The sequence below is a fragment of the Microcaecilia unicolor genome, unplaced genomic scaffold (genome assembly GCF_901765095.1).
Source record: "Microcaecilia unicolor unplaced genomic scaffold, aMicUni1.1, whole genome shotgun sequence".
Lineage (NCBI taxonomy): Eukaryota > Metazoa > Chordata > Amphibia > Gymnophiona > Siphonopidae > Microcaecilia > Microcaecilia unicolor.
This window is the reverse complement of record NW_021963467.1, coordinates 25106-49475: the sequence shown is the minus strand read 5'-3', so window position 1 is coordinate 49475 and position 24370 is coordinate 25106. Positions and strand designations below refer to the sequence as shown.

The 24370-nt window shown below is 44.3% G+C and overlaps 1 protein-coding gene across 1 annotated transcript in view; it reads left to right on the top strand.

Moving 5' to 3' along the window:
* LOC115459340 (NEDD4-like E3 ubiquitin-protein ligase WWP2) overlaps nucleotides 1–24370 on the top strand; it is a gene marked incomplete at its 3' end in the record, with an annotated part of 91000 nt that overhangs the window by 42198 nt on the left and 24432 nt on the right. The window contains exons 4-5 of the mRNA XM_030189181.1: nucleotides 8990–9111; nucleotides 14004–14151. Of these exons, the coding sequence (XP_030045041.1) occupies nucleotides 8990–9111; nucleotides 14004–14151 (270 nt within the window). The remainder of the gene's footprint in view (nucleotides 1–8989; nucleotides 9112–14003; nucleotides 14152–24370) is intronic.

Below are 24370 nucleotides of genomic sequence, written 5' to 3'. Positions count from 1 at the left end.
GTTATGCTCCATGCACTGCCTTTTGATTGGTGCGGAAAGTCAGTTTATAAAATTTAAAAAAATTAATAGATGAGGGACAAGAGAAGAAGAAAACACAGCTAATCGAGAAAGCACATGACAAAGGAATAGGCTACTGGAACATCCACTCTCTCTCCCAGTGAGTCACTGAGATGAAGTGAGAATAGACACCAGGGCCGCCGAGAGACTGAACCGGGGCAGGGCCGCTGCCGCCCTCCCAAATCGTCGTCCGCTGCCGCAACAGAATTGAAATACCTTGGCTGGCGAGGATCCTGAGGCTCCGCCAACAGAAGACTTCTTCCTCCAGCGCTGACTGCCTGCCGCTGTGGCTGCTTTTCCTGTCAGGACATGCTGGGTTTCAAAAACGAGCATGCGTGCCTGAGAGGAAAAGCAGCTGCTCAGCAATGGGCAGAAGAGCAACAATGGAGGAAGCTCCGGGTCCTCCCCAGCCTCCAAGGGGGGGGCCGAGTGCCGGAGTTTTCTCTCCTCTGCTCCTGTCGGGATGCGATCACTCGGGTCCCGTCAGGAGCAGGAGAGAGAGAGAGACTCCGGTGCTGGGCCCCGAGGAATTTTACCCCCTCCTCCCCCTCGGCGGCCCTGATAGACACAACTAAGATGGTGTGGTCAGAAGCCAATTATAAGCTGTAGAAAACAAATATGCTTTAATGTGGAATTTAAAACCTTTACAACAGGTTACTGGGAGAGAATTCCATAATTTGGGTGCAAGATAGGAAAATGCGGAATCAAGACACGCATGAAACACTGATGGAAGCTTTAGTCATATCTAGAAACATTCAGACTGTTATATTACGAAATATTGCATCCTTGTGGTGAAAGAAAAATCTTCAGAGTGTCCCGTCCAGAATGCACAACCAAAGAGAGAACCAAAGTTGCAAGAACACTCGCTTCTAAAAAAGATTCAAAAGAAAGAGTGAGGTTAAGCATCCATAGGTTGCTGAAACAGACAATCCCTCACCTCCCTCAGCTTTTTCAAAGGGCAGAAGACATAAGCTTTAGAAATCGGAGGTAAAGTCTTTTCAGGAACTCTCAAAACTTCCAACTGGAGATAGCACTTTGGGAGATTATTAAAAGAAAATACTCTTCTGATTCACCACATTCTCCAAAGCCTTCACCTTATTTTCATGTACCAAATTCTTACTTGTCAGAGTAGCAACAGATTCCCAGCTTTACTCTGTTTTCTGTTCAATTAGTGAAATTGTGTATTGACAGCTTAATTTTTAGTTCCTGTGCTTGAGTCCGCAAACAAACCTTTTCCGGAGATACGAAGGCGGTAGAACGAGAGGACATGAAATGAGATTGAAGGGGGGCAGACTCAAGAAAAATGTCAGGAAGTATTTCTTCACGGAGAGAGTGGTGGATGCTTGGAATGCCCTCCCGTGGGAGGTGGTGGAGATGAAAACGGTAACGGAATTCAAACATGCGTGGGATAAACATAAAGGAATCCTGTTCAGAAGGAAAGGATCCTCAGGAGCTTAACCGAGATTGGATAGCAGAGCCGGTAGTGGGAGGCGGGGCTGGAGGTTGGGAGGCGGGGATAGTGCTGGGCAGACTTATACGGTCTGTGCCAGAGCCGGTGGTGGGAGGCGGGGCTGGTGGTTGGGAGGCGGGGATAGTGCTGGGCAGACTTATACGGTCTGTGCCACAGCCGGTGATGGGAGGCGGGGATAGGGCTAAGCAGACATGTACAAATCAAGGTAAGGTATACACAAAAAAGTGGCACATTTCTTGGGCAGACTGGATGGAGCGTGCAGGTCTTTTTCTGCCGTCATCTACTATGTTACTATGAGTTGTAGCTGAAGATGATTGACTGTATTTTGCTAACTGTAATCTGACCTGATATCATAATGAGTACCTCCTGAATCACCTCTAAATCAATCTCACACACTCTCTCTCACTCTCTCTCAAGGATGGGGTAAAAAAGATAAACAGGGACAGGAGAGAGTTAAGGGAAAGTCGGGGAAGGACTGCTGTGTCTTTTAGTCTATTTATTTATTTATTTATTGCATTTGTATCCCACATTTTCCCACCTCTTTGCAGTCTCAATGTGGCTTACAATACATCATGAATGGTGGAAATATATAAGAAAATAGACATTTAGTATTATAGAAGGGTCTTGGTTAACATTATAATGATAAAACATGATAGTAGTATAACAAGCAGATATTATATTAAAAGACAATTCTGGATATATGTGGAGGAGTTCACATTTGTTGATCTTTGTGGTATGCATTGTTAAACAGATGGGTCTTCAGTAGTCTACGTTCCAGAGTTGTGTGCTCAGGTATGAAAAGGTTGACGCATGCGTTAGTTTGTATTTTAGACCTTTACAGTTGGGGAAGTGAAGATTAAGGAATGTGCGGGATGATTCTTTAGCATTCCTGGGTGGTAAGTCTATCAGGTCTGACATGTAGGCTGGGGCGTCTCCGTGAATGATTTTGTGAACTAGGGAGCAGATTTTGAACGTGATGCGTTCTTTAAGTGGGAGCCAGTGTAGCTTTTCTTGTAGGGGTTTAGCACTTTCTCATTTTGTTTTTCCGAATATGAGTCTAGCTGCAGTGTTCTGAGCTGTCTGAAGTTTCTTGATTATTTGCTCTTTGCAGCCAGCGTAGAGTGCGTTGCAGTAGTCTAGATGACTGAGGACCATTCATTGTATCAGGTTGCGGAAGACGGACGTTGGGAAGAAAGGTCTTACTCTTTTTAATTTCCACATTGAGTGGAACATCTTCTTGGTTGTGTTTTTCGCATGGTCCCTCATGGCATTCTAGTATCGGGTTGAAGAGAAGGCTAAAGTAAAAAGACAGGTCTTAAGGGCTGTATGAACCAAAGAATAGGAAGGACTCCGTTTTAAGAGAGTGGGGTAAAGAATTCCAAAGCAAAGGGCCCAAGAAAAAGAAATCAGAATTTCTTGTTTTTTTCCCATCTAGCTTGGGATGGGGGCTGGAGAACAAGTTGATGATCATTTATGGAATGTAGATAACGGACCGGAGTGTAAGGAATAATGTGAGAAGCAAGATGTTCTGTTTTGCCATCATGAAGAGCTTTGAATGTGAGAGTGAGTACCTTAAACTGAATTCAGAATAGAATTGGTAACTAGCGCAGGGATTTAAGCAGAAGGGTGGCGTGGCAGGTGATGTTTAATGTGAGCAAGTGCAAAGTGATGCGTGTGGGAAAGAAGAACCCGAATTATAGCTACGTCATGCAAGATTCCACGTTAGGAGTCACGGACCAAGAAAGGGATCTAGGTGTCGTTGATGATACGTTGAAATCTTCTGCTCATTGTGCTGCTGCGGCTAAGAAAGCAAATAGAATGTTAGGTATTAATAGGAAAGGAATGGAAAACAAAAGTGAGGATGTTATAATGCCTTTGTATCGCTCCTTGGTGCGACCGCACCTCAAATATTGTGTTCAATTCTGGTTGCCGCATCTCACAAAAGATATAGTGGAATTAGAAAAGGTGCAGAAGAAGGGTGACGAAAATGATAAAGGGGATGGGATGACTTCCCTATGAGGAAAGGCTAAAGTGGCTAGGGCTCTTCAGCTTGGAGAAAAGGCGGCTGAGGGGAGATATGATAGAGGTCTATAAAATAATGAGTGCAGTGGAACAGGTAGACATGAATCGCTTGTTTACTGTTTCCAAAAATAATCGGTCTAGGAGGCAAGCAATGAAGCTAGAAAGTAGTAAATTTAAAACAAATCTGAGAAAATATTTCTTCATTCAACGTGTAATTAAACTCTGGAATTCGTTTTGCAGGGTTTAAAAAAGGTTTGGATATCTTCCTAAAAGAAAAGTCCATTATTAACATGGTCTTGGGGAAAACCTACTGCTTATTTCTAGGATAAGCAGCATAAAATGTGTTGTACTGTTTTGGGATCTTGCCAGGTACTTGTGACCAGGATTGGCCACTGTTGGAAACAGGATGCTGGGCTTGATGGACCTTCGGTCTGTCCCAGTATGGCAACACTTATGTTCTTATGTAACAATTTATAACTTTCTGCCTAATTCAGTTTGTCTTGTCTTGTCCTGCACTTTTCTTCTCGCTTTTCTTCACCTTTCATTCTTAGGCCTTTTCTTTTTCGTGTATTTTAATTTTCTCTTATGTACTTATGTAGTAAGCTATGTAGGAAAGCAAAAACCAAATACAATAAAAACTACATGTACATGGTAAGGGAAAAAAAAAAAGTAACCCCCCCCCCTTACATATTTTTGCAGTTTTCTCAACAACTGCTTTGAATTTCACGTGTACTTGATGAACTTTATGTAGTTAAGTCATACAGTATAAAAATGAACTGCAATTTACCACTTCCTCTGTCACCTCCCACACAGCCACTTTAGACCCATAGGAAGGTCACTCACAGTTTATTTATAAGTCGCCTGTGCTGAAATGCGAATACACCATGCTAAGTGCTCTCTCCTGGTCCAGTCAAAGAAATTGATCAGTTAGTCTGATAAGACCTAGTTCTACTGAAACCAGATTCCAGTAAAAGGTGCTCCATTCCCTCTTTCCACTATTTTAGGAGCCTTTCCATTAATTTACTCACCACAGAGGCCTGCTTTTCCCAACCCCCTCCTTATTCTGCTTTTGTGGAGAGGGGACCACACCCGCTGGTCTCCAGTCCTCACTTTCGGAAAACCACAGCAACCCCTTTTCCCTTGTATATACTTTCCTAACATTAAATCATATAATACATCAGAACAGAAAGACTTGTGCCCTTATTTATTTTATTTATTACATTTGTATCCCACATTTTCCCGCATAGCAGTAGGCTCAATGTGGCTTACAGGTTCCGGAGAGGAGAGTACCAACTCCGGGAATATATACAGAGTGGAAAATAGAGTAACAGTAGGTGGAAGGAAGCTGATAAGGTTCTGGAAAAGAGAATACAACTCTGGGACGAATATATAGTAGCAATATAGACAGAAGTAATCCCAACGAGGCTGATAAGTCTCCGGGGATGGGACTACAGCTTCTAGTGAGCAATACAGAGTAGGATAAGGGTAGAAGTACACTTAATTAATATTAAGTACACTTATGGTATCTCTCTTTAGTTTTGCCCATTTCTCTCCTGTTTCCCCTAGATTCTCCCATTCAGCTATCAATAGAAATCAAACAAAATAAAACATGGAAAAGAAAATAAGATGATACCTTTTTTATTGGACATAACTTAATACATTTCTTGATTAGCTTTCGAAGGTTGCCCTTCTTCCTCAGATCGGAAATAAGCAAATGTGCTAGCTGACAGTGTATATAAGTGAAAACATTCAAGCATTACTATGACAGTCTGACAGGGTGGGAGGATGGGGGTGGGTAGGAGGTATGCATGGGGACATCAAAGCATATCATTGATATTCTAACAGGATGGGTGTGGATAGGTGAGGGGTGGGGTGATCAACAGAGACATACAGCTTTATGGTTTATAATGGGCTAGGAACCCCAGATCCGTGTTAAGTCCTTTCTATTGATAACCTTAAGAGTGGACTAACACGGCTACCACACTCCTCCCATTCAGCTAACAACTCCTTGAGGTACTTCCTCAACTTAAAAAGTTAATTTTCACAAAGTCCAAGACTCTCACTTTTGACTGAACGCTATGCTCCTCCGGCCTAATACTGAACCACATGTACTGGTCACTGCCTCCCAGATGACCACTCACTACAGCACTAGAAACAGTTTTCCCATTTGTAGGCAACAGGTCCAGTACTGTTCCTTCCTATGTGGGTCCAGTTACAGGTGCCAGGACAGTTCTCCGTTCAGAGAATCCAGGGTCTTCCTACCTTTAGATGACATTGCAGCAGGGATGTCCCCAATCGACTGCAGACATTCATAGCAATGTCTTCATTTTAATAGGAAAAGAGTGGAAAGCAAAAATGAGGACATTATAATGCCTTTGTATTGCTCCATGGTGTTACTGCACCTCGAATATTGTGTTCAGTTCTGGTCACTGCATCTCAAAAAAAAAAAAAGTGGAATTAGAAAATGTACAGAAGGGCGATGAAAATCATAAGGGGGATGGGATGACTTCCCTATGAGGAAAGGCTAAAGCGGCTGAGGGCTCTTCAGCTTGGAGAAAAGACGGCTGAAGGGAGATATGATAGAGGTCTATAAAATAATGAGTGGAGTGGGAACAGGTAGACGTGAATCGTTTGTTTACTCTTTCCAAAAATACTAGGACTAGGGGGCATAAAATGAAGCTACAAAGTAATGGCATTAATTTTGACCTCATCTCACCTCTCACTACTCCTATGTATCCCAGCTTATCCTGGCCCCTTCCCTTTTTCCTCCATATTTCAATTCTCTAACTTAAATCACTTGGGGCTCTCTTTGCTAATCTGCGCTGTAGGCGCGCTGACGATTTTGGCGCACACTAATGTTGGAGACACCCATAAGGGTGTCTCTAGCATTGTGCGCTGGTTTTTGGCGCATGCTGGAAACGCTAGTGCACCTTAATGAACAGGTCCATAACTATTTAATTACATCTGCTCCTAACTCAAGTTTTACTGGTCTAACATTGTATGATGTATTTTACTTTCTGTTAATGTATTTTGAACATGTTCATGCTTTTCTAATCGTTACGTAAACCACACTGAACCTGAGTTTGGGCTAATGTGGGATATAAATGTCATAAACAAACACAGAAATGACAGAATTCAAGAAGGAGTTGAATATGCACAGAAGATCCATAAAGGCAAAAGGACAAAACCCAAAATTTAAGCACCTCAGCTTAAAATAGTTACAAATCCAAATAAAAGCCTGGAAGGGGCATAATCTGTATAAAGCGGCAGTTGTAACCCTAAATAAAAGTGTGGGAGGGGGAGTAACCTGTGTAGAGCGGCAGTTGTACCTTTCTCCTCCACTGCCAACTCCAGACTCTGTTCCTTTTATTTAGCTGCCGTGTTCACCTGGAATTAACTTCCTGACTCAGTACGTCAAGCTCCATCACTGGCCGTCTTCAAATTTAGGCTAAAAGCCCACCTTTTTGAAGCTGCTTTTAACTCCTAACCCCTATTCACTTATTCAGGCCCCTAATCCCTTATTTGTCCTGTTTGTCTGTCTTAATTAGATTGTAATCTCTGTCGAGCAGGGACTGTCTCTTACATGTTTAGTGTACAGCGCTGCGAATGTCTAGTAGCGTTATAGAATTGATAAGTAGTAGTAGCAACCCTAAATAAAAGTGTGAGAAGGGAGTAACCTACATAGAGCAGCAGTTGTAATCCGAAGTAAAGACATGGGAAGGGAGTAACCTTTATAGATAGGGTTACCATTTTGTGTCCTCTGAAAAAGAGGACACATGTCACGCCCCCTACCCCGCCCCTGCCACGCCTCATTCCCCGCCCCACCACGCCCCCTTCGGGTCCTCGTTCCGCCCCCTATTCCCCGCCCCCGTCACATAGTCCCCCCCCCCGTCACTTACTATCTAGCCCTGGTGGTCTAGTAGCGTCTTCTCTTCGGGGCAGGAAAGAGCCCCCTCTTTCCTGCCCGGAGCGCTGCCTGCCCTTGCCTGCTGCATCCTCCTCGGTCTGGCTGGGGATTCAAAATGGCCACCGAGAGTTGAAGCGGCCTCGCGAGAGTTCAACTCTCGGCGGCCATTTTGAATCCCCAGCCAGACCGAGAAGGATGATGGACAGGGGAGGCAGCGCTCCGGGCAGGAAAGAGGGGGCTCTTTCCTGCCCCGAAGACGTCACTAGACCACCAGGGAACATGGTAAGGAAGGGGAGGGGACGGGAGACCAGACCCACAGCTCCGATCGCCCGCCCACCGCACGCACACGCCTGCCCGTGCCCACGTTTGTCCAGAAATCCGGACAAACGTGGGCGCGGGCAAAATCCACCACACACCCCGGACATGCCCTCAAAAAGAGGACATGTCCGGGGAAATCCGGACGAATAGTAACCCTATTTATAGAGGGCAGTTACAACCCAAGTAAAGGTGTGGGAGGGGAGTAACCTGCATAGAGCGGCAGTTGTAACCCAAATAAAGGTGTAGGAGGTGTGTAACCTTCAAGGTTCGGCAGTTGCAGCTTTAACCACGCTACTAGACAGACTCGATGGATGATTGCAGTTTGTATTTATTATAGAAACAGAGAAAATGATGAAAGGTAAAGACTCATGTGACCTATCCAGTCTGCCCATCCATACCACTTACTACGCCTTCCTCTCCCTTACCCTTGATGTTAGCCAGATGGCCGAGAACTGATCCCTTCCTCTCCCTCAGATCCTTCTGTGCTTAGCGCATGCTTTCTTGAATTCAGATAGTCCTCATCTCCTCCACTGGGAGCGTCCACCACCCCTCATTAACTGTGTTAGTGTATGGAACTGTCCATGCAGATCCCTTCTCAGACCTCAACAATTTTAGGATGAGATACATGTGTCTTTCCTATGACCAAATGTTTGCTATCTATTTTGGTCCGTAGGCTAATTTTCAGCCTGCTTAATTACCTGGCCATATTCTCTCTTTAAAGGTTGCTCACATTGGAAATTGAGGCCCTCTTCTCAGCTGTGTTCTTTCGTTAGCTGCTCAGTTTGGTGTCCTACCTTGAGGGACCTGTGTTTGTGTGCTAAGACTTGCAGCTGGCCCAGCTGGTTAGTGAATAGAGCAGTGTAGGGAAGCCCACAAGTGACCCAGGCAGGAAGCTCACAGAAGGGATGACAGATGGAGCAGAGATACTAGACTTCATTACTTCTGCAGATGGGACAGTTCCATCTTCCTTTGCTTCCCCTGAAAAGAATCCAAGTACCAGACTTTCTTACCCTTAACTCAGAGCTTCCCAAACTGTGGGTCAGAAAACCCACATTTGGGGTCATGACCTTGGTGTTCTCTCCGTAGGCGCAACATTCTTCTGCGTCTCGGGTGGGGGAGGGGGGTCAAACAGTTACATTTTCTGCTGTCAAGGGGTCACGGCCATAAAAAGATTAACAAGCATTGGCCTTAACCGCTTTTGTTCTTTTGTCCAGAACACACACAAACTCATCAGGATCCCCCAGGGCGGCAACAGTGAACGGTGAGCAGAGAAGCTGCATCAGGAATAAACAGCAGACTCGGATCAAGGACCAGAGCGATCTGACTAATGGGACTGGTAAGTGTGAAAGAGTATCGGGCTTTCTAGTGATGAAATCTATTCCTAGAGCCCCCACTTCATCATGGTCTGTAGCATGTCAGGAATAGGGCAATAGGGAAGGTATCTGATGTGGGGGAAAACAGCAGGTTTTGGGTAGAAAAAGGAGATACAGTACAGTGCATGCACAAAATTTGGAGCATACTTCCTGGGCGTGCTGGCTCAACCTCCTTATGAAACTGAACAAGCGCATAAAGAGCTGTGCCTGAAGCCAGGCCACCCAGGGCCATAATTGTTATGATCCGTTTCAGGAAAACGCAGCAGCATATCTTAAGAATTGCTAGACAACAAAAATCATTCAAATATGAGAACCAGGAATTGTGAGTATTCCCTGAGTTCAGTGAAGAAGACAACTTATGGTGATACAAGTAAGCTGCCAGGAGAGAGGTCTACAGGCCATGAGATGGCACCCAGCAAAATGAGTAATTTCTCTCGAGGGATATAGGACAAAGGAGGATGAAGAGATTTTGATCTCTTTGTCCCCAAAAGGGAACTAGATACAGCCACATGCAAAGTGGCAGTGAAATCAACATAGGGCACAAAACGAGGATGTTATCTCATCTCCCCCTACGTTCCTACCCGTAACCACCGTTCTCAAGACAAATCCCTCCTTTCAGTACCCTTCTCCACAACCGCCAACTCCAGACTCCGCCCTTTCTGCCTTGCCTCACCCCATGCTTGGAATAAACTCCCTGAGCCCATTCGCCAGGCCCCCTCCCTGCCCATCTTCAAATCCTTGCTCAAAGCCCACCTCTTCAATGTCGCCTTTGGCACCTAACCACTATACCTCTATTCAAGAAATCTAGACTGCCCCAACTTGTCATTTTGTCCTTTAGATTGTAAGCTCCTTTGAGCAGGGACTGTCCTTCTTTGTTAAACTGTACAGCACTGCGTAACCCTAGTAGTGCTCTAGAAATGTTAAGTAGTAGTTATAAGGCCTAGGACTCAGGTGGAGATGGCCTGTTAACTCAGGGCTAAGTGGTGAAGCTGTGGAATGTGTGATGGTTCAGACTAGGAGGAGGAGGAAACAGCAGAGGACGGCTTGAATGGTGATAGCTCGGTAACAGAAGACTGAGAGGAACTGGACACTGGCAGCCTCTCGGCCTGCTGTACAGAACGTAAGGACGAAACTTAAAATTATGTTGGAGGAGAAATGCAGGCAAAAGCAAGGAGTGGGAATGGAGTCAGGCTCTTCAAAACAGGCCACAGACACTAGACGTGAATCAAAAAGCTTTAATGGAGGATGACTCAACAGGGTACCATGTTTCGGATCACACGGTTCCTTCCTCAGGAGTCTACATCGATACAAATGCAAACGAATAAATATATGTCATAATACAAATAAGCAAAGTAACAAACACTTGAAAAAAACATAAAAACATATTAGCAACCATATGACAACATGTTAGAAAACATATTTAACATATTGAAAAGCATAGTTAAAAACATATTGAAAACATATACAAGAAGCCATTTAAAATAAACATTTGAGTCAAACACAATAAAAAAGAATGCAATGTATGCGGAAATACCAGTAAAACAAACTACTACTACTTATCATTTCTACAGTGCTACAAGGCATACGCAGCGCCAGGGCCTTGCCAACACGGTAAGCGAGGTAAGCATGGCAGGAGGGTGCCATCCTCTGGGGGGTGCCCCGCCGCACCATGCTTACCTCGCCCTCTTCTCCCCAGATCCTTTTCCTTTTTTTTTTGTTTAAATTTACCTCTGTCCGGCGGCAGCGTAGCGTTAGTGAGAAGGAGGCGGCACTCCCCCGCCCCGACGTGTCAGTCTTCCCTTCGCTCAGTGTCCCGCTTTCTTCTGACGTCATTTCTGATATCAGAAGAAGACGGAACTGAGCGAAGGGAAGACTGACACGTCGGGGCGGGGGAGTGCCGCCTCCTTTTCACTAACGCTACGCTGCCGCCGGACAGAGGTAAATTTAAACAAAAAAAAAGGAAAAGGATCTGGGGAGAAGAGGACGGGTAGTGTAGCGATCGTTTTCAGGGGGGGGGGGGGCGGGGCCAACTGCAGGGGGGCGCCGGAGACCCTAGGCACAGCCCTGCGCAGCGCTGTACACCAGACACAAAAAGACAGTCCTTGCTCAAAGAGCTCACAATCTAGATAAGACAGGTAAACAGACAGAACAATTAAGGGTAAGGGAAAAATAGGTGAGGATATAGGACAGGGCAATTGAGTATTGTTTAGGAGGCAAAACAAACGAAGTAAAAAAGCTATATTATATTTGTATATTTACCGGATTGACGATTGCCTCTACGGTTTGATGTAAGTCACATTGAGCCTGCAAATAGGCGGGAAAATGTGGGGTACAAATGTGATAAATAAATATTAGGAAACAGATTGAAAACATATGGAAAAAGCTTTTTGGAATAACGAGCAATAGGGTTTGTTTGGGTGCAAAAGGAGACGTGTAAGGAGGAAGAGCTGTGAGATATAGTCTGGGGTAGTTTACAGTGTTAAAAACAGGGCTTTTTTTGAGGGGGTACTTGGGGGTACTGAGTACCGGCACCTTTTCCACTGTCTGCTAAACTTGACCCATGGTTCTCGTATTTTAATGAAAGAGTTCAGGTTCTACACACAAATTCTGCCTTGTCATAGATTCTATGACTGGTTGCAGGGGTCCTGGTTATTGTAGGGTGGGTCCCTTAGTGATCACCCCACCCCTGAAGGGTGGCCTGGCATTTGAGTACCGGCACCTTTTTTGCTAGACAAAATGCACTGGTTAAAAATATGTATTTAGTGGTGTGGGAGTTTGAATGGTGGAACGTAGTGGAGAGAAATAGGACTAACGGTGATTCTGGCAGAAAGATCTCTCGTAAGCAGCACAAAGTCATAAGAAATGACATGTGAGGGGGAGAGAGAAGGAATGAAACCAACCTGATTGTCTGTGTTTGTAGATATGAATCCTCAGGTAGTAAATTCTAGGAGTGAGTGGTCTGGGGAGAGAATATATATTAAAAAGGGGGTATAAAGATGAGAGGAAGATTGTGTTACACACTGTGAGATATAAATATGGTCAAGGATAAAGGGACTTGAAATAGCGAGAGCCCATCTCATGAATCTGGACCGAGGGAAGTGCTGCACATGTGGGAAGCCGAAGACCTGGTAGTCTGTGTCTGTGGAGAAAAACGTATAGAAAATGACGAAGACCAAACGTTACCACAACAAACCTTTCAGATATTACCAGCACTTAGATGAGATCTTTATCATTTTTACTAAACAAGAAGAGGATATTTCTACAGCTCCTTAAATGCCTCCATCCCTCAGCCAATCTCAAAATGGACTGTTCCATGCAAAGGATCAACTTTTTAGCCACAAATGTCTCCGTCTGCCTAAGATGGTCACTAACAAACATCAGTACATAGGAAACCGCAAATAGAAGTATATTTATAGTCCCAGTTTCTATCCTCCATACATAAATAATCCATTATGTGCAGCCAAGCCACCAGACAAGACAGGTATAAACCTTGAAGCTCTAATTTCCTTTAAACAAAAGGGCTACCACCCCAAACTCATCTCCCCCCAAAACTGCATCTGCCCTCAGAACACCTAAGAAAACCCTCCAGTACATGGAAAGGAAAACCACAGAACGTGCACCACTTGTAATAATTTATATTCCAGAACAGAAGGCCTAAGGAGAAGTATGGAAGACCTTCAAGCCTATTTTCAGGGAGTGGGGGTGAATTACTAAAATGTGCAGTGTGGGGTCAGGCAGAGGGGTCACAGTGCGGAATGAGGCAGAGGGGGTCGCGGGTGGGGCTGTGCGTGCAGAGTGACACGGATCACAGGTGGGGCTGTGTGGTGCAGAGTGAGATGGGGGGTCACGGGTGGGGCTGTATGGTGCAGAATGAGATGGGGGGTCACGGGTGGGGCTGTATGGTGCAGAGTGAGACGGGGGGGTCGCGGGTGGGGCTGTATGGTGCAGAGTGAGACGGGGGGGTCGCGGGTGGGGCTGTATGGTGCAGAGTGAGACGGGGGGGTCGCGGGTGGGGCTGTATGGTGCAGAATGAGATGGGGGTCGCGGGTGGGGCTGTGTGGTGCAGAGTGAGACGGGGGGTCGCGGGTGGGGCTGTGTGGTGCAGAGTGAGACGGGGGGGTCGCGGGTGGGGCTGTGTGGTGCAGAGTCAGACGGGGGGGTCGCGGGTGGGGCTGTATGGTGCAGAATGAGATGGGGGGGTCACGGGTGGGGCTGTATGGTGCAGAATGAGATGGGGGTCGCGGGTGGGTTTGTATGGTGCAGAATGAGATGGGGGTCGCGGGTGGGTCTGTATGGTGCAGAATGAGAGGGGGGGTCGCGGGTGGGGCTGTATGGTGCAGAATGAGATGGGGGTCGCGGGTGGGGCTGTATGGTGCAGAATGAGATGGGGGGTCGCGGGTGGGGCTGTATGGTGCAGAATGAGATGGGGGGGTCACGGGTGGGGCTGTATGGTGCAGAATGAGATGGGGGTCGCGGGTGGGTTTGTATGGTGCAGAATGAGATGGGGGGTCACGGGTGGGGCTGTGTGGTGCAGAGTGAGACAGGGGGGGTCGTGGGTGGGGCTGTGTGGTGCAGAGTGAGGTAAGTTCTTCCTCTGGTGGAGATCTCCTTTAAACAGTCTTTCATTCCAAGTCAGCCCTTTCCTCTTTCCTCCTTTTTTGCATCATTGTTCCATCCTCCCTTCTCTTATCTTTCTCCATGACTTCCCCCCTTTTTCTTTCTTCCACCTTTTCCACAATATCACCCCTTTCTCCTCCTTTTCTCCCTCCTTGACACTGCAATACTTTCATTCCATGCAATAAATCTGCCTAGTTTAGCACTTCAGTAATTACTCCTTTCATCATTGCATTTTCAGACTCTGCCACTGATATGGAAGAGGAAAGTTCAGTAGCTGGAGTTTCTTCCTCCCCGTCTGCAGCATCAGCCCTGAGCCCAGAGTCCTGCACGCCACCTCATCCCACTGCAGGAGGAGAGACGGCAGCTACAGATGCGCTTCCTGCCGGGTAAGGAACCCTGCCGCCACTCCTTTCTCATAGACCTTCCTTCTGACAGGGAGAAGGCAGTGTGAGGATTATACACGCAGGTTAAGTGGAATGTTAATAGTCTGGGGCTCGCTGAATACTACATTATACCGAGCCTCAAACAGAGGCTTTGTCGACTCCTGGTTATTCCTTGGCAGATGGAGCTTGTTCCACACACACAGGGTCTGTTCTTTGGCAAGTCCTGAGCTCTGGAAGAGGCATCCTTAAGGTTGCACAGACAGCAGACGTAAGCAGCAGCTCCGAGTTTGTTCCTGAGTTGGTCCACATAAAGTGGATGCAAAAAAGAGAGGTGGAGCTTTCATTTAATACCAACATTTCTATACCCACTTTTCAGTAAAACTGCCTAAGATGGTTTATCCTATAGAAAAGATGCATTTCCACACCAGTGGTGGCTGTGTCAGTCAGACCTTTGCTGTGCAAGTAACTGTGTATCAAGAAGGTACTACTCATAATCTTTCTTCAGTATTACTGGGTCCACCTTGGGGGTCAGCACTCAAGAAAAAGATCTAGGTGTTGTTGTAGATAATATGGTGAAATCTTCTGCTCAGTGTGTGGTGGCGGCCAACAAAGCAAACAGGATGCTAGGAATTATTAGGAAAGGGATGATGAATAAGACCGAAAATACTACAATTCATTTGTATCGCTCCATGGTGCGTCCGCGCCTTGAGTATTGCATTCAGTTCTGGTTGCCATATCTCAAAAAAGAAGAGCAACCAAAATGTTAAAGGGGTGGAACTCCTCTCGTATGTGGAAAGGCTAAAGAGGTTAGGGCTTTTCAGCTTGGAAAAGAGACTGATGAGGGGAGATATGATTTAGGTCTACAAAATCCTGAGAGGTGTAGAAAGAGCAGAAGTAAATCGATTTTTTGCTCATTCCAAAAGTACAAAGATTAGGGGACAGTCAAGAAAGTTACTTGGAAATACTTTTAAAACAAATAGGAGGAAATATTTTTTCACTCAATGAATAGTTAAGCTCTGGAACTCTTTGCCGGAGGATGTGGTAACAGCGGTTAGCATATCTGGGTTTAAAAAAGGTTTGGACAAATTCCTAGAGGAAAAGTCCATAGTCTGCTATTGAGACAGACATGGGAAGCAACCGCTTGCCTTGGGATTTGTAGTATGGGTTTCTGCCAGGTACTTGTGACCTGGCTTGACCACTGTTTGGAAAACAGGATACTGGGCTAGATGGACCATTGGTCTGACCCAGTATGGCTTTTCTTATGTGTTCGTTATTTCTTCTTATCTTGTCTGGTTTTAGTGCTCTGTGCTTTTAATTAAGGGAGCTGATTGGGTCCAAGCTCCATAGCCAGCCATGGTTCTAAAATTTACCCTGCTGAATTTTACAGGAACCTGAGCAGTGAAAAGTTGAAAAGAATCCATGTCTGTGCCACGTTACTAATTCTCAGAACTATCCTAGCAATCGGAATCTGGGATGTTTTTGACTTTTCGGATCATTACACTGAAAGAAATGAGACTGATATTGTTTGTTTAAAGGCTTACTACACTGCTCCACTAGATAATCAATTCAAAGTGGTTTACAAATGAAAAATTATAAGACAGAAGTACAAGGAACAAGACTAAGAAAGATAAACAGATGAGAAAGAAAATTAAGAGATAGTGAAAATCAAGGAAACTTAAAACTGATACTAAAATAAACAGAGAAAGTGGTTGATTAGTAGAATGGAAAGATAATGATAAATGCAGTTTAATCCAGGTGAAGTGTCTGAAGGATAATCGTGAGGCTGCTTCTGTCCGATGCTTTCCTTAGTAGTATTACAAGAAGAGGGTTAATAGCAAAAGTTTGTCCCCATGCTAACTTGCATCAAAAGCCCTATGGAATGAGCTAAGGTGCTCCTCGAGGAGAGAGAGGGGTGTATGAGAAAGTGAGCAGTTTTCAGTGGAGAGGAGGAGGTCAGAGGGGGTAACCTCGTCTTTCCTAATGTCCCTGTCCAGACTCGAACTGCGTAGATGTAGTATTTCGTTTTACCTCATCCGTATCGTGTACTGTGAACCAGTTCTGCTAAGCTTTTATGTGCCATTGCATGTGTAATACTAGTATAGACATGCTTATGTGTACACACAGGCCTGTGTGCTACTCTGCCCCCTAGAGGCTACTTTATAGAAGACTGTTTTCAAGGGGGACAGAGGTACAGCTCCCGCTTAAGCTATGTGGTCCCTGCTGCATTTACACACCTGCAGTTATGGCTGGTTTCTGCCAGGTTCTTGTGACCTGGACTGGCCACTGCTGGAAGCTGGATACTGGGTTAGATGGACCGTTGGTCTGACCCAGTGTGACTGTGTATAGGTGCTAAATGGAGGTGTGCAGATATCAGGTTATACTAGTTTCTATAATAGGCACTAGAGGCCTTTGTTCTGTTATAAAATAAAATCCTACCACCTGCCCTCAGAGGGCCTAAACGGACGGGCCCAGTGACAGAAGTGCCCAGACCAAGTCTTTGGAGCACGTGGCTGACTTTTTCTGGGGTGATTGTAAGCTCTTTGAGCAGGGACTGTCTTTATGTGTATGGTGTACAGCGCTGCGTATGCCTTGTAGCGCTATAGAAGTGATAAGTAGTAGTAGTGATAAGGCCGTTCTGATAGGGGAATATAAAAAGATCCTCTGGCCATGGATGAACCACAGGTGTTGCAGGACACTTGGTGAACACTCTGGGCACTGGGCAGAGACCGAGGCAGGACACAATATTGCTAGAGCTGTGTGAGGAACTCGAAGCATAGAAATTTCCAGCGTTAAGGGTGAATGGGGTATGCGTCTGTGAGGTCTGAGCGCAGCCAATCATTTGACGGGGTGAGGGGTAGGATCATCACTTCAGAGTTCATTTTGAATTGTTCTTGTTTTATTTTGTAGAGAAACTCCTGCACAGGGGGCTCTAAAAGCTGGGGGAGGGCCTGTCTAATCACAAGGTGTCTCCATCTCCTCACTGTGGTTTGTGATTTCGATTTTCATCCTTCTTTGTTCTTTGCTGAGCTGTCAGGTCACATTACTTTCTTTGTGTTTTCTTGTCAATGGAGAGTAGCCGTCATATGGTCAGCAGTATAGCGATTACTTGAATATGGTATTGAAGAGAGAGATTTAAGTTCTTATGGAGACCTTAAAGTACGGGGGGGGGGGGGGGGGGGGAAGGGGGGAAGGGGGGATTGTTAGGAAGAGGGAAAAAGAAGCCTGTAACGTTCAAGTTGACTGGGTATTGTTCATTTTGTATTTGTTGCTGTTTCTCGATCACCCACCCCTCACCTATCCACACCCACCCTGTTAGAATATCAATGATATGCTTTGATGTCCCCATGCATACTTCCTACCCACCCCCCTCCTCCCACCCTGTCAGACTGTCATAGTAATGCTTGAATGTTTTCACTTATATACACTGTCAGCTAGCACATTTGCTTATTTCCGATCTGAGGAAGAAGGGCAACCTTCGAAAGCTAATCAAGAAATGTATTAAGTTATGTCCAATAAAAAAGGTATCATCTTATTTTCTTTTCCTTGTTTTATTTTGTTTGATTTCTATTGATAACCTTAAGAGTGGACTAACACGGCTACCACACTCCTCTACTTAAGATCGATAATTAATAAAAGCCAAAAATGTATTTAAAAATTCTTAGAGACCTTTTAAACAATGGTGTTCAAACCTCTGTGTTTAGTCCACAAAATTTTCAGACTCTCCTTCTTCAGAATTTTGTATGACCTTTAAAACATGGCGTGTCCTAGGGCCTGGGACAGTGTAAGCACAGTTCTCATGTTCTGTGGTTTCTTCAGCCTCCGTCCTGCCTGTTGCGTTCCACAATGCAAGGAGAACGTTCTTGCTCTCCCCCATATTTCAGTTGGAACCCTAAAGATTTTTAAGCAGACCTTTAGAGTGCTGAAGGATTCGGCGGGATTACTAATCTGGAGTGTGAATGGCTAAAACCCATTTCTGATAGGCCCTGAATGCAAGAGAAAAAGCATTTAGTTACTCCAGTCAGCTGATAACCCTGAGCCACCGGTATGTAATAATGGGACTGTTTGTCCTCGGTGGTACACGGAGATGGCGGAGCAGCCAGAGCAGGCTGCCACTGGGCCTCCCTGCGGAAGGAGCTGTTTGTTTTGCCTGGTGAGATCAGAGATTGCCAGTGGTGTTGGTCACAGGTAATTAAGGCCAGAGCTCACTGCATCTTTATGTGCCCTGTGTGAGACTTACTGTTCTCAGACCTGGCCACTTCCTGGCGTTTGGAAACCTCCAGCCCAGGCTGTGAAAATGCTCTTTATATCAGGCTGGGCTCTGTCAGTAGCCCTCAGTACAGCAAACACAACACAGTGTGATACAATATGATTTGCTGTACCTGTGTGAAGGAAGCTGAGGCTCAAAACCACATAATTCCAGGTCAGTATTTCTCCCTCTCTCCCATTCCAATGCTGCAGAAAAGTGACGAGTCTGAACTTAATATCTGTCCCTTCTGTTTGTTTTTTTTTAAATGAAAATATTTAAGAACTTGTCATGAGTTAATTCATATACTGTGCTTTGTCATTTAATAACTTTTTGAAAACTGACTGGCTACTTTTGTTAACAAGTTCCCCCTGCCCCAGCCCCAGCCCCAGTACAAAACTTTACTAACAGTTTACCAGCGTGGGTGTCTTGAGACTGCACGGGCATTACCTTAAAACCTCTATTTGGCAATGGAAGAACCCTGGGAGGTCTGTCTTGGCATGGGATTGCACTATGGTCACTAATTTATTTATTTATAGAATATTTTTTCTATATACTATCTTCTGATTACTCATTCAAAATGGTTTACAATAACAATTCAAGATACAGAAAATTAAAAACAAAACTCCCATCTTCCACTCCCACCCTTCAAATGATCAACGTTCCTCTCTTAAAACTGCCAGGGGAATAAAGTCTGTCTTCAGATACTTTCTAAACAGCAGCAGTTCTGAATCTCTGATAAATCAGCTGCGAGTCTATTCCAGCCTTCAGGGGCTCCTGTCCAGAACGCCTTTATCTCCAGGCCACTTTCCACATCATCCTCGTGGATGGAACCATCGACATAGGACCCTGTGAAGAGAGCAGATTTCTCCTTGGCATATACCCTTTTAACCTATCCTTCAAATGTTTGGATCTTTGATCCCAGTGTCACTTATAAGAACATAAGAATAGCCATCCTGGGTCAGACTAATGGTTCGTCCAGCCCAGTATCATGTTTCCAACAGTGGCCAATCCAGGTCACAAGTACCTGGCAGAAACCCAAATTGTGGCAATACTCCATGCTACCAATTCCAGGGTAAGCAGTCTCAAAAGCAGACTATGGACTTTTCCTCCAGGAATTTGTCCAAACCTTTTTTTTTAAACCCAGATACGCTCGCTAGCCGCTATTATCACATCCTCTGGCATTGAGTTCCAGAACTTAACTATTCATTGAGTGAAAAAATATTTCCTCCTATTTGTTTTAAAAGTATTTCCATGTAACTTCCTTGAGTGGCCCCTAGTCTTTGTACTTTCAGAACGAATAAAAAATCGATTTATTTCTACTCATTCTACACCACTCAGGATTTTGTAGACCTCGGTAATGTCTACTTCTACTACTTAACATTTCTAGAGCGCTACTAGGGTTATGCAGCGCTGTACAATTTAACAAAGAGAGACAGTCCCTGCTCAAAGAGCTTACAATCTAATAGATAAGAGTGAGACAAATATAGGACAATCAAGCCATTGTGACATCACTGATGAGGTTGGCTCTTAGGCATTGGTGGAATGAGGCATTATGACATCACAATCTCAGCTCTGGATACCAGAGACTGAAACTCTTCACACTAAGGGGGGAAGTGGGCCAAGTATAGGACAGTCGAGCCATTGTGACATCACTGATGAGGTTGGCTCTTAGGCATTGGTGGAATGAGGCATTATGACATCACAATCTCAGCTCTGGTTAAATCACTGCTATATGTAATACTACTACTACTACTTAACATTTCTAAAGCGCTACTAGGGTTACGCAGCGCTGTACAAGTTAACAAAGAGAGACAGTCCCTGCTCAAAGAGCTTACAATCTAATAGACAAGTGAACGGTCGAATGTCTCCCCTCAGCCATCTCTTTTCCAAGCCCTAACCTCTTTAATTTTTCCTCATACCAGAGGGGTTGCATCCCCTTTATCATTTTGGTTGCTCTTCTTTGAACCGTTTCTAATTCCACTATATCTTTTTTTGAGATACAGCAACCAGAACTGAATGCATTACTCAAAGTTAGATCACACTATGGAGTGATACAGAGGCATTGTAGTATTTTCGGTCTTATTCATCATCCTTTTCCTAATAATTCCTAGCTTCCGGTTTGCTTTTTTGGCCACTGCCACACACTGAGCAGAAGATTTCACCGTATTATCTACAATGACACCCAGATCTTTTTCTTGAGCGCTGACTCCCAAGGTGGACCCTAGCATCGGGTATCTGTGATTCGGATTATTCTTTCCCATGTGCATCACCTTGCATTTGTCCACATTAAATTTCATCTGCCATTTGGATGCCCAGTCTTCCAATTTCCTAAGGAATTCCTGCAATATTTCACAGTCCGCATGTGTTCATAAGTACATAAGTAATGCCATACTGGGAAAAGACCAAGGGTCCATCGAGCCCAGCATATTGTCCACGACAGCAGCCAATCCAGGCCAAGGGCACCTGGCAAGCTTCCCAAACGTACAAACATTCTATACATGTTATTCCTGGGATTTTGGATTTTTCCAAGTCCGTTTAGTAGCGGTTTATGGACTTGTCCTTTAGGAAACCGTCCAACCCCTTTTTAAACTCTGCTAAGCTAACTGCCTTCACCACATTTTCTGGCAATGAATTCCAGAGTTTAATTACACGTTGGGTGAAGAAACATGTGGACAATGGGGAGCCGGTTGATATTGTATATCTGGATTTTCAGAAGGCGTTTGACAAAGTGCCGCACGAAAGACTCCTGAAGAAATTGCAGAGTCATGGAATCGGAGGTAGGGTATTATTATGGATTAAGAACTGGTTGAAAGATAGGAAGCAGAGAGTAGGATTGCGTGGCCAGTATTCTCAGTGGAGGAGGGTAGTTAGTGGGGTCCCGCAGGGGTCTGTGCTGGGTCCGTTGCTTTTTAATGTATTTATAAATGACCTAGAGATGGGAATAACTAGTGAGGTAATTAAATTCGCTGATGACACAAAATTATTCAGGGTCGTCAAGTCGCAGGAGGAATGTGAACGATTACAGGAGGACCTTGCGAGACTGGGAGAATGGGCGTGCAAGTGGCAGATGAAGTTCAATGTTGACAAGTGCAAAGTGATGCATGTGGGTAAGAGGAACCCGAATTATAGCTACGTCTTGCAAGGTTCCGCATTAGGAGTTACGGATCAAGAAAGGGATCTGGGTGTCGTCGTCGATGATACGCTGAAACCTTCTGCTCAGTGTGCTGCTGCGGCTAGGAAAGCGAATAGAATGTTGGGTGTTATTAGGAAGGGTATGGAGTCCAGGTGTGCGGATGTTATAATGCCGTTGTATCGCTCCATGGTGCGACCGCACCTGAAGTATTGTGTTCAGTACTGGTCTCCGTATCTCAAAAAAGATATAGTAGAATTGGAAAAGGTACAGCGAAGGGCGACGAAAATGATAGTGGGGATGGGACGACTTTCCTATGAAGAGAGGCTGAGAAGGCTAGGGCTTTTCAGCTTGGAGAAGAGACGGCTGAGGGGAGATATGATAGAAGTGTATAAAATAATGAGTGGAATGGATCGGGTGGATGTGAAGCGACTGTTCACGCTATCCAAAAATACTAGGACTAGAGGGCATGAGTTGAAGCTACAGTGTGGTAAATTTAAAACGAATCGGAGAAAATGTTTCTTCACCCAACGTGTAATTAGACTCTGGAATTCGTTGCCGGAGAACGTGGTACGGGCGGTTAGCTTGACGGAGTTTAAAAAGGGGTTAGATAGATTCCTAAAGGACAAGTCTATAGACCGCTATTAAATGGACTTGGAAAAATTCCGCATTTTTAGGTATAACTTGTCTGGAATGTTTTTACGTTTGGGGAGCGTGCCAGGTGCCCTTGACCTGGATTGGCCACTGTCGGTGACAGGATGCTGGGCTAGATGGACCTTTGGTCTTTCCCAGTATGGCACTACTTATGTACTTATGTACTTAATGTTTTACAGTGATTTAAATAATTTCTGTTTAATTAGACATTATAGGGTTTAAAACGAAAGAAGTTAAGTCAGAATCTTGGCATCCACCATATGGCGTCCCCCACAGGGTTCTCCACTGTCATCCATTTTATATTTAATGTCTCTGTGACTTTGACAGATGACATGCTATTGTTAATTCCAGAATGCATTGAGTGATATTTCCTCTGCTTCGTGTAGCTTTAAAGTTAATTACTGTAGTCTAATCTGTGGATTTAAGCTGAACACCGACAAGACTAAATTACTTTGGTTAGATAGAAATCCTGATTCTGTTCCAGATTTTAAAACTATTTCTACTAGTCTTTCTTAAAAGGTAGAAGGAACTTGGTGTTATTCTTGACACAACTCTCTTTGAACCTGAAATATATCATATTAAGCGAGTTGTATTTTTTAACCTTTGACAGTTATGGAGAATTTGTCGTCTTTTTCATGTTAAGCATTTTACTATTCTGGTGCAAGCTATCATTTTAACTCGTTTTGATTAATGTTTTATATTTATCTCTTATTACTAAACTTAGTTCAAAGTTACAAATTTTGCAAAATACAGAAGCTAAACCTATATTGAGACTCAAAAGATCAGATACTGCTTCTGCTGTTCTCACTTCTCTTTATTGGCTGACGTTTCATGCCCGTGGTTTGTTTAAATTGGCTTGTATAATATTCAAAATGTTTGATGGCTTTGTTCCGGCTTATGTTCTTAATTTTATTTTCATTTCCTAAGGCTAACAGTATTAGCAGAAGTAGAGAGCCAATTCACTGGTTTTTGTCTTCTTTTTTAGGAAACATTATATTTCATTTATTAAGCTCCCTGGCCATCCCTTTCATCTGTTCTGTGTTCTCTGGGTTCTTATTATTCATTGCGTAAAAATTTGAAAACTTATCAGCTCAAGGTTATTCTTAGGCTAATTTTGTTATACTGTTTCTCTTAGTTGTTACTGACTTTGAACCACTTTTGTGGGATATACAACACATGTATGACGTTACATTACATATGATAATATGTGAAACATATTTATATGCCGTGCATCTATATAATCAGATGGGGAGGCAGGGCAAAATGTGCCCCCCCCCCCACTTTGGGCTCATGCCCCCTCCCAAATCGAGGTCTGGCTACGCCTCTGGGCAGAAAGATACAGAAATATTTCCCATCGTTTTGGGTGCCACAGCCATGCTCAAAAAGACCTTCCAAGCACATCTGAACAATTTGCTTATACATGTTACATCTTATGAACTCCAGAAGGAAGGTCTCTTTGGCACGATGCAAGTACTATGGCCAGCGTAAGCAGTAAATTTGAGAGACTGAGATCATGATCCACATACCCTGACTTAGGAGTGAGGTTCATTCCTATCATGGTATGTGCAAAACTCACTCATTTGGAGAAATTGTCCAAGGCATCTGATCCTAAGTAGATCAAAATACCAGAGAACAGACTTTTAAAATAAAGATGAGTCTATACAGGAAGCCAATTAAATTTGGTTAATAGAGGACTTGCTCTATCAAATTTTTGCACCTGGGTGTAGAATTTGAAGAACCTGAAAGTACTTATGTAATTGCATAGTACAACCAGCATAAAGATTATAATAATCCATAGAACTAAAGCTTGGACTATTTTCTTAAATTGATCAAACAAAAAGTACTTCCTGATACTACGGAGTTTGAAAGAGCCAAATCAAGGATTACCGTTCATTGTGAGGGATCTTCTTCCTTAGAGATCCTGTGTGTTCGTCCCATGCTTTTGTCGGGTCAGGTACAGTCTTTGTCGGCAGGTGTTCCCTTTCCATAAAAAAGTATTTCTTCTGTCTACTTTCACCGTCGTCCTATACCCGCTCATTCTGGCGCTTCCTTCCGCCTCCTGTGCATTTATGTCATGCAGGTATTTAAATGTCTCTATCGAAACTCCCAGAGTTTATATATTGAGGTCTTAAGGTCTTGTCCCCATACACTTTGATTTTGAAGACCATTGAGCAAGACATCGGAGAGTTGAA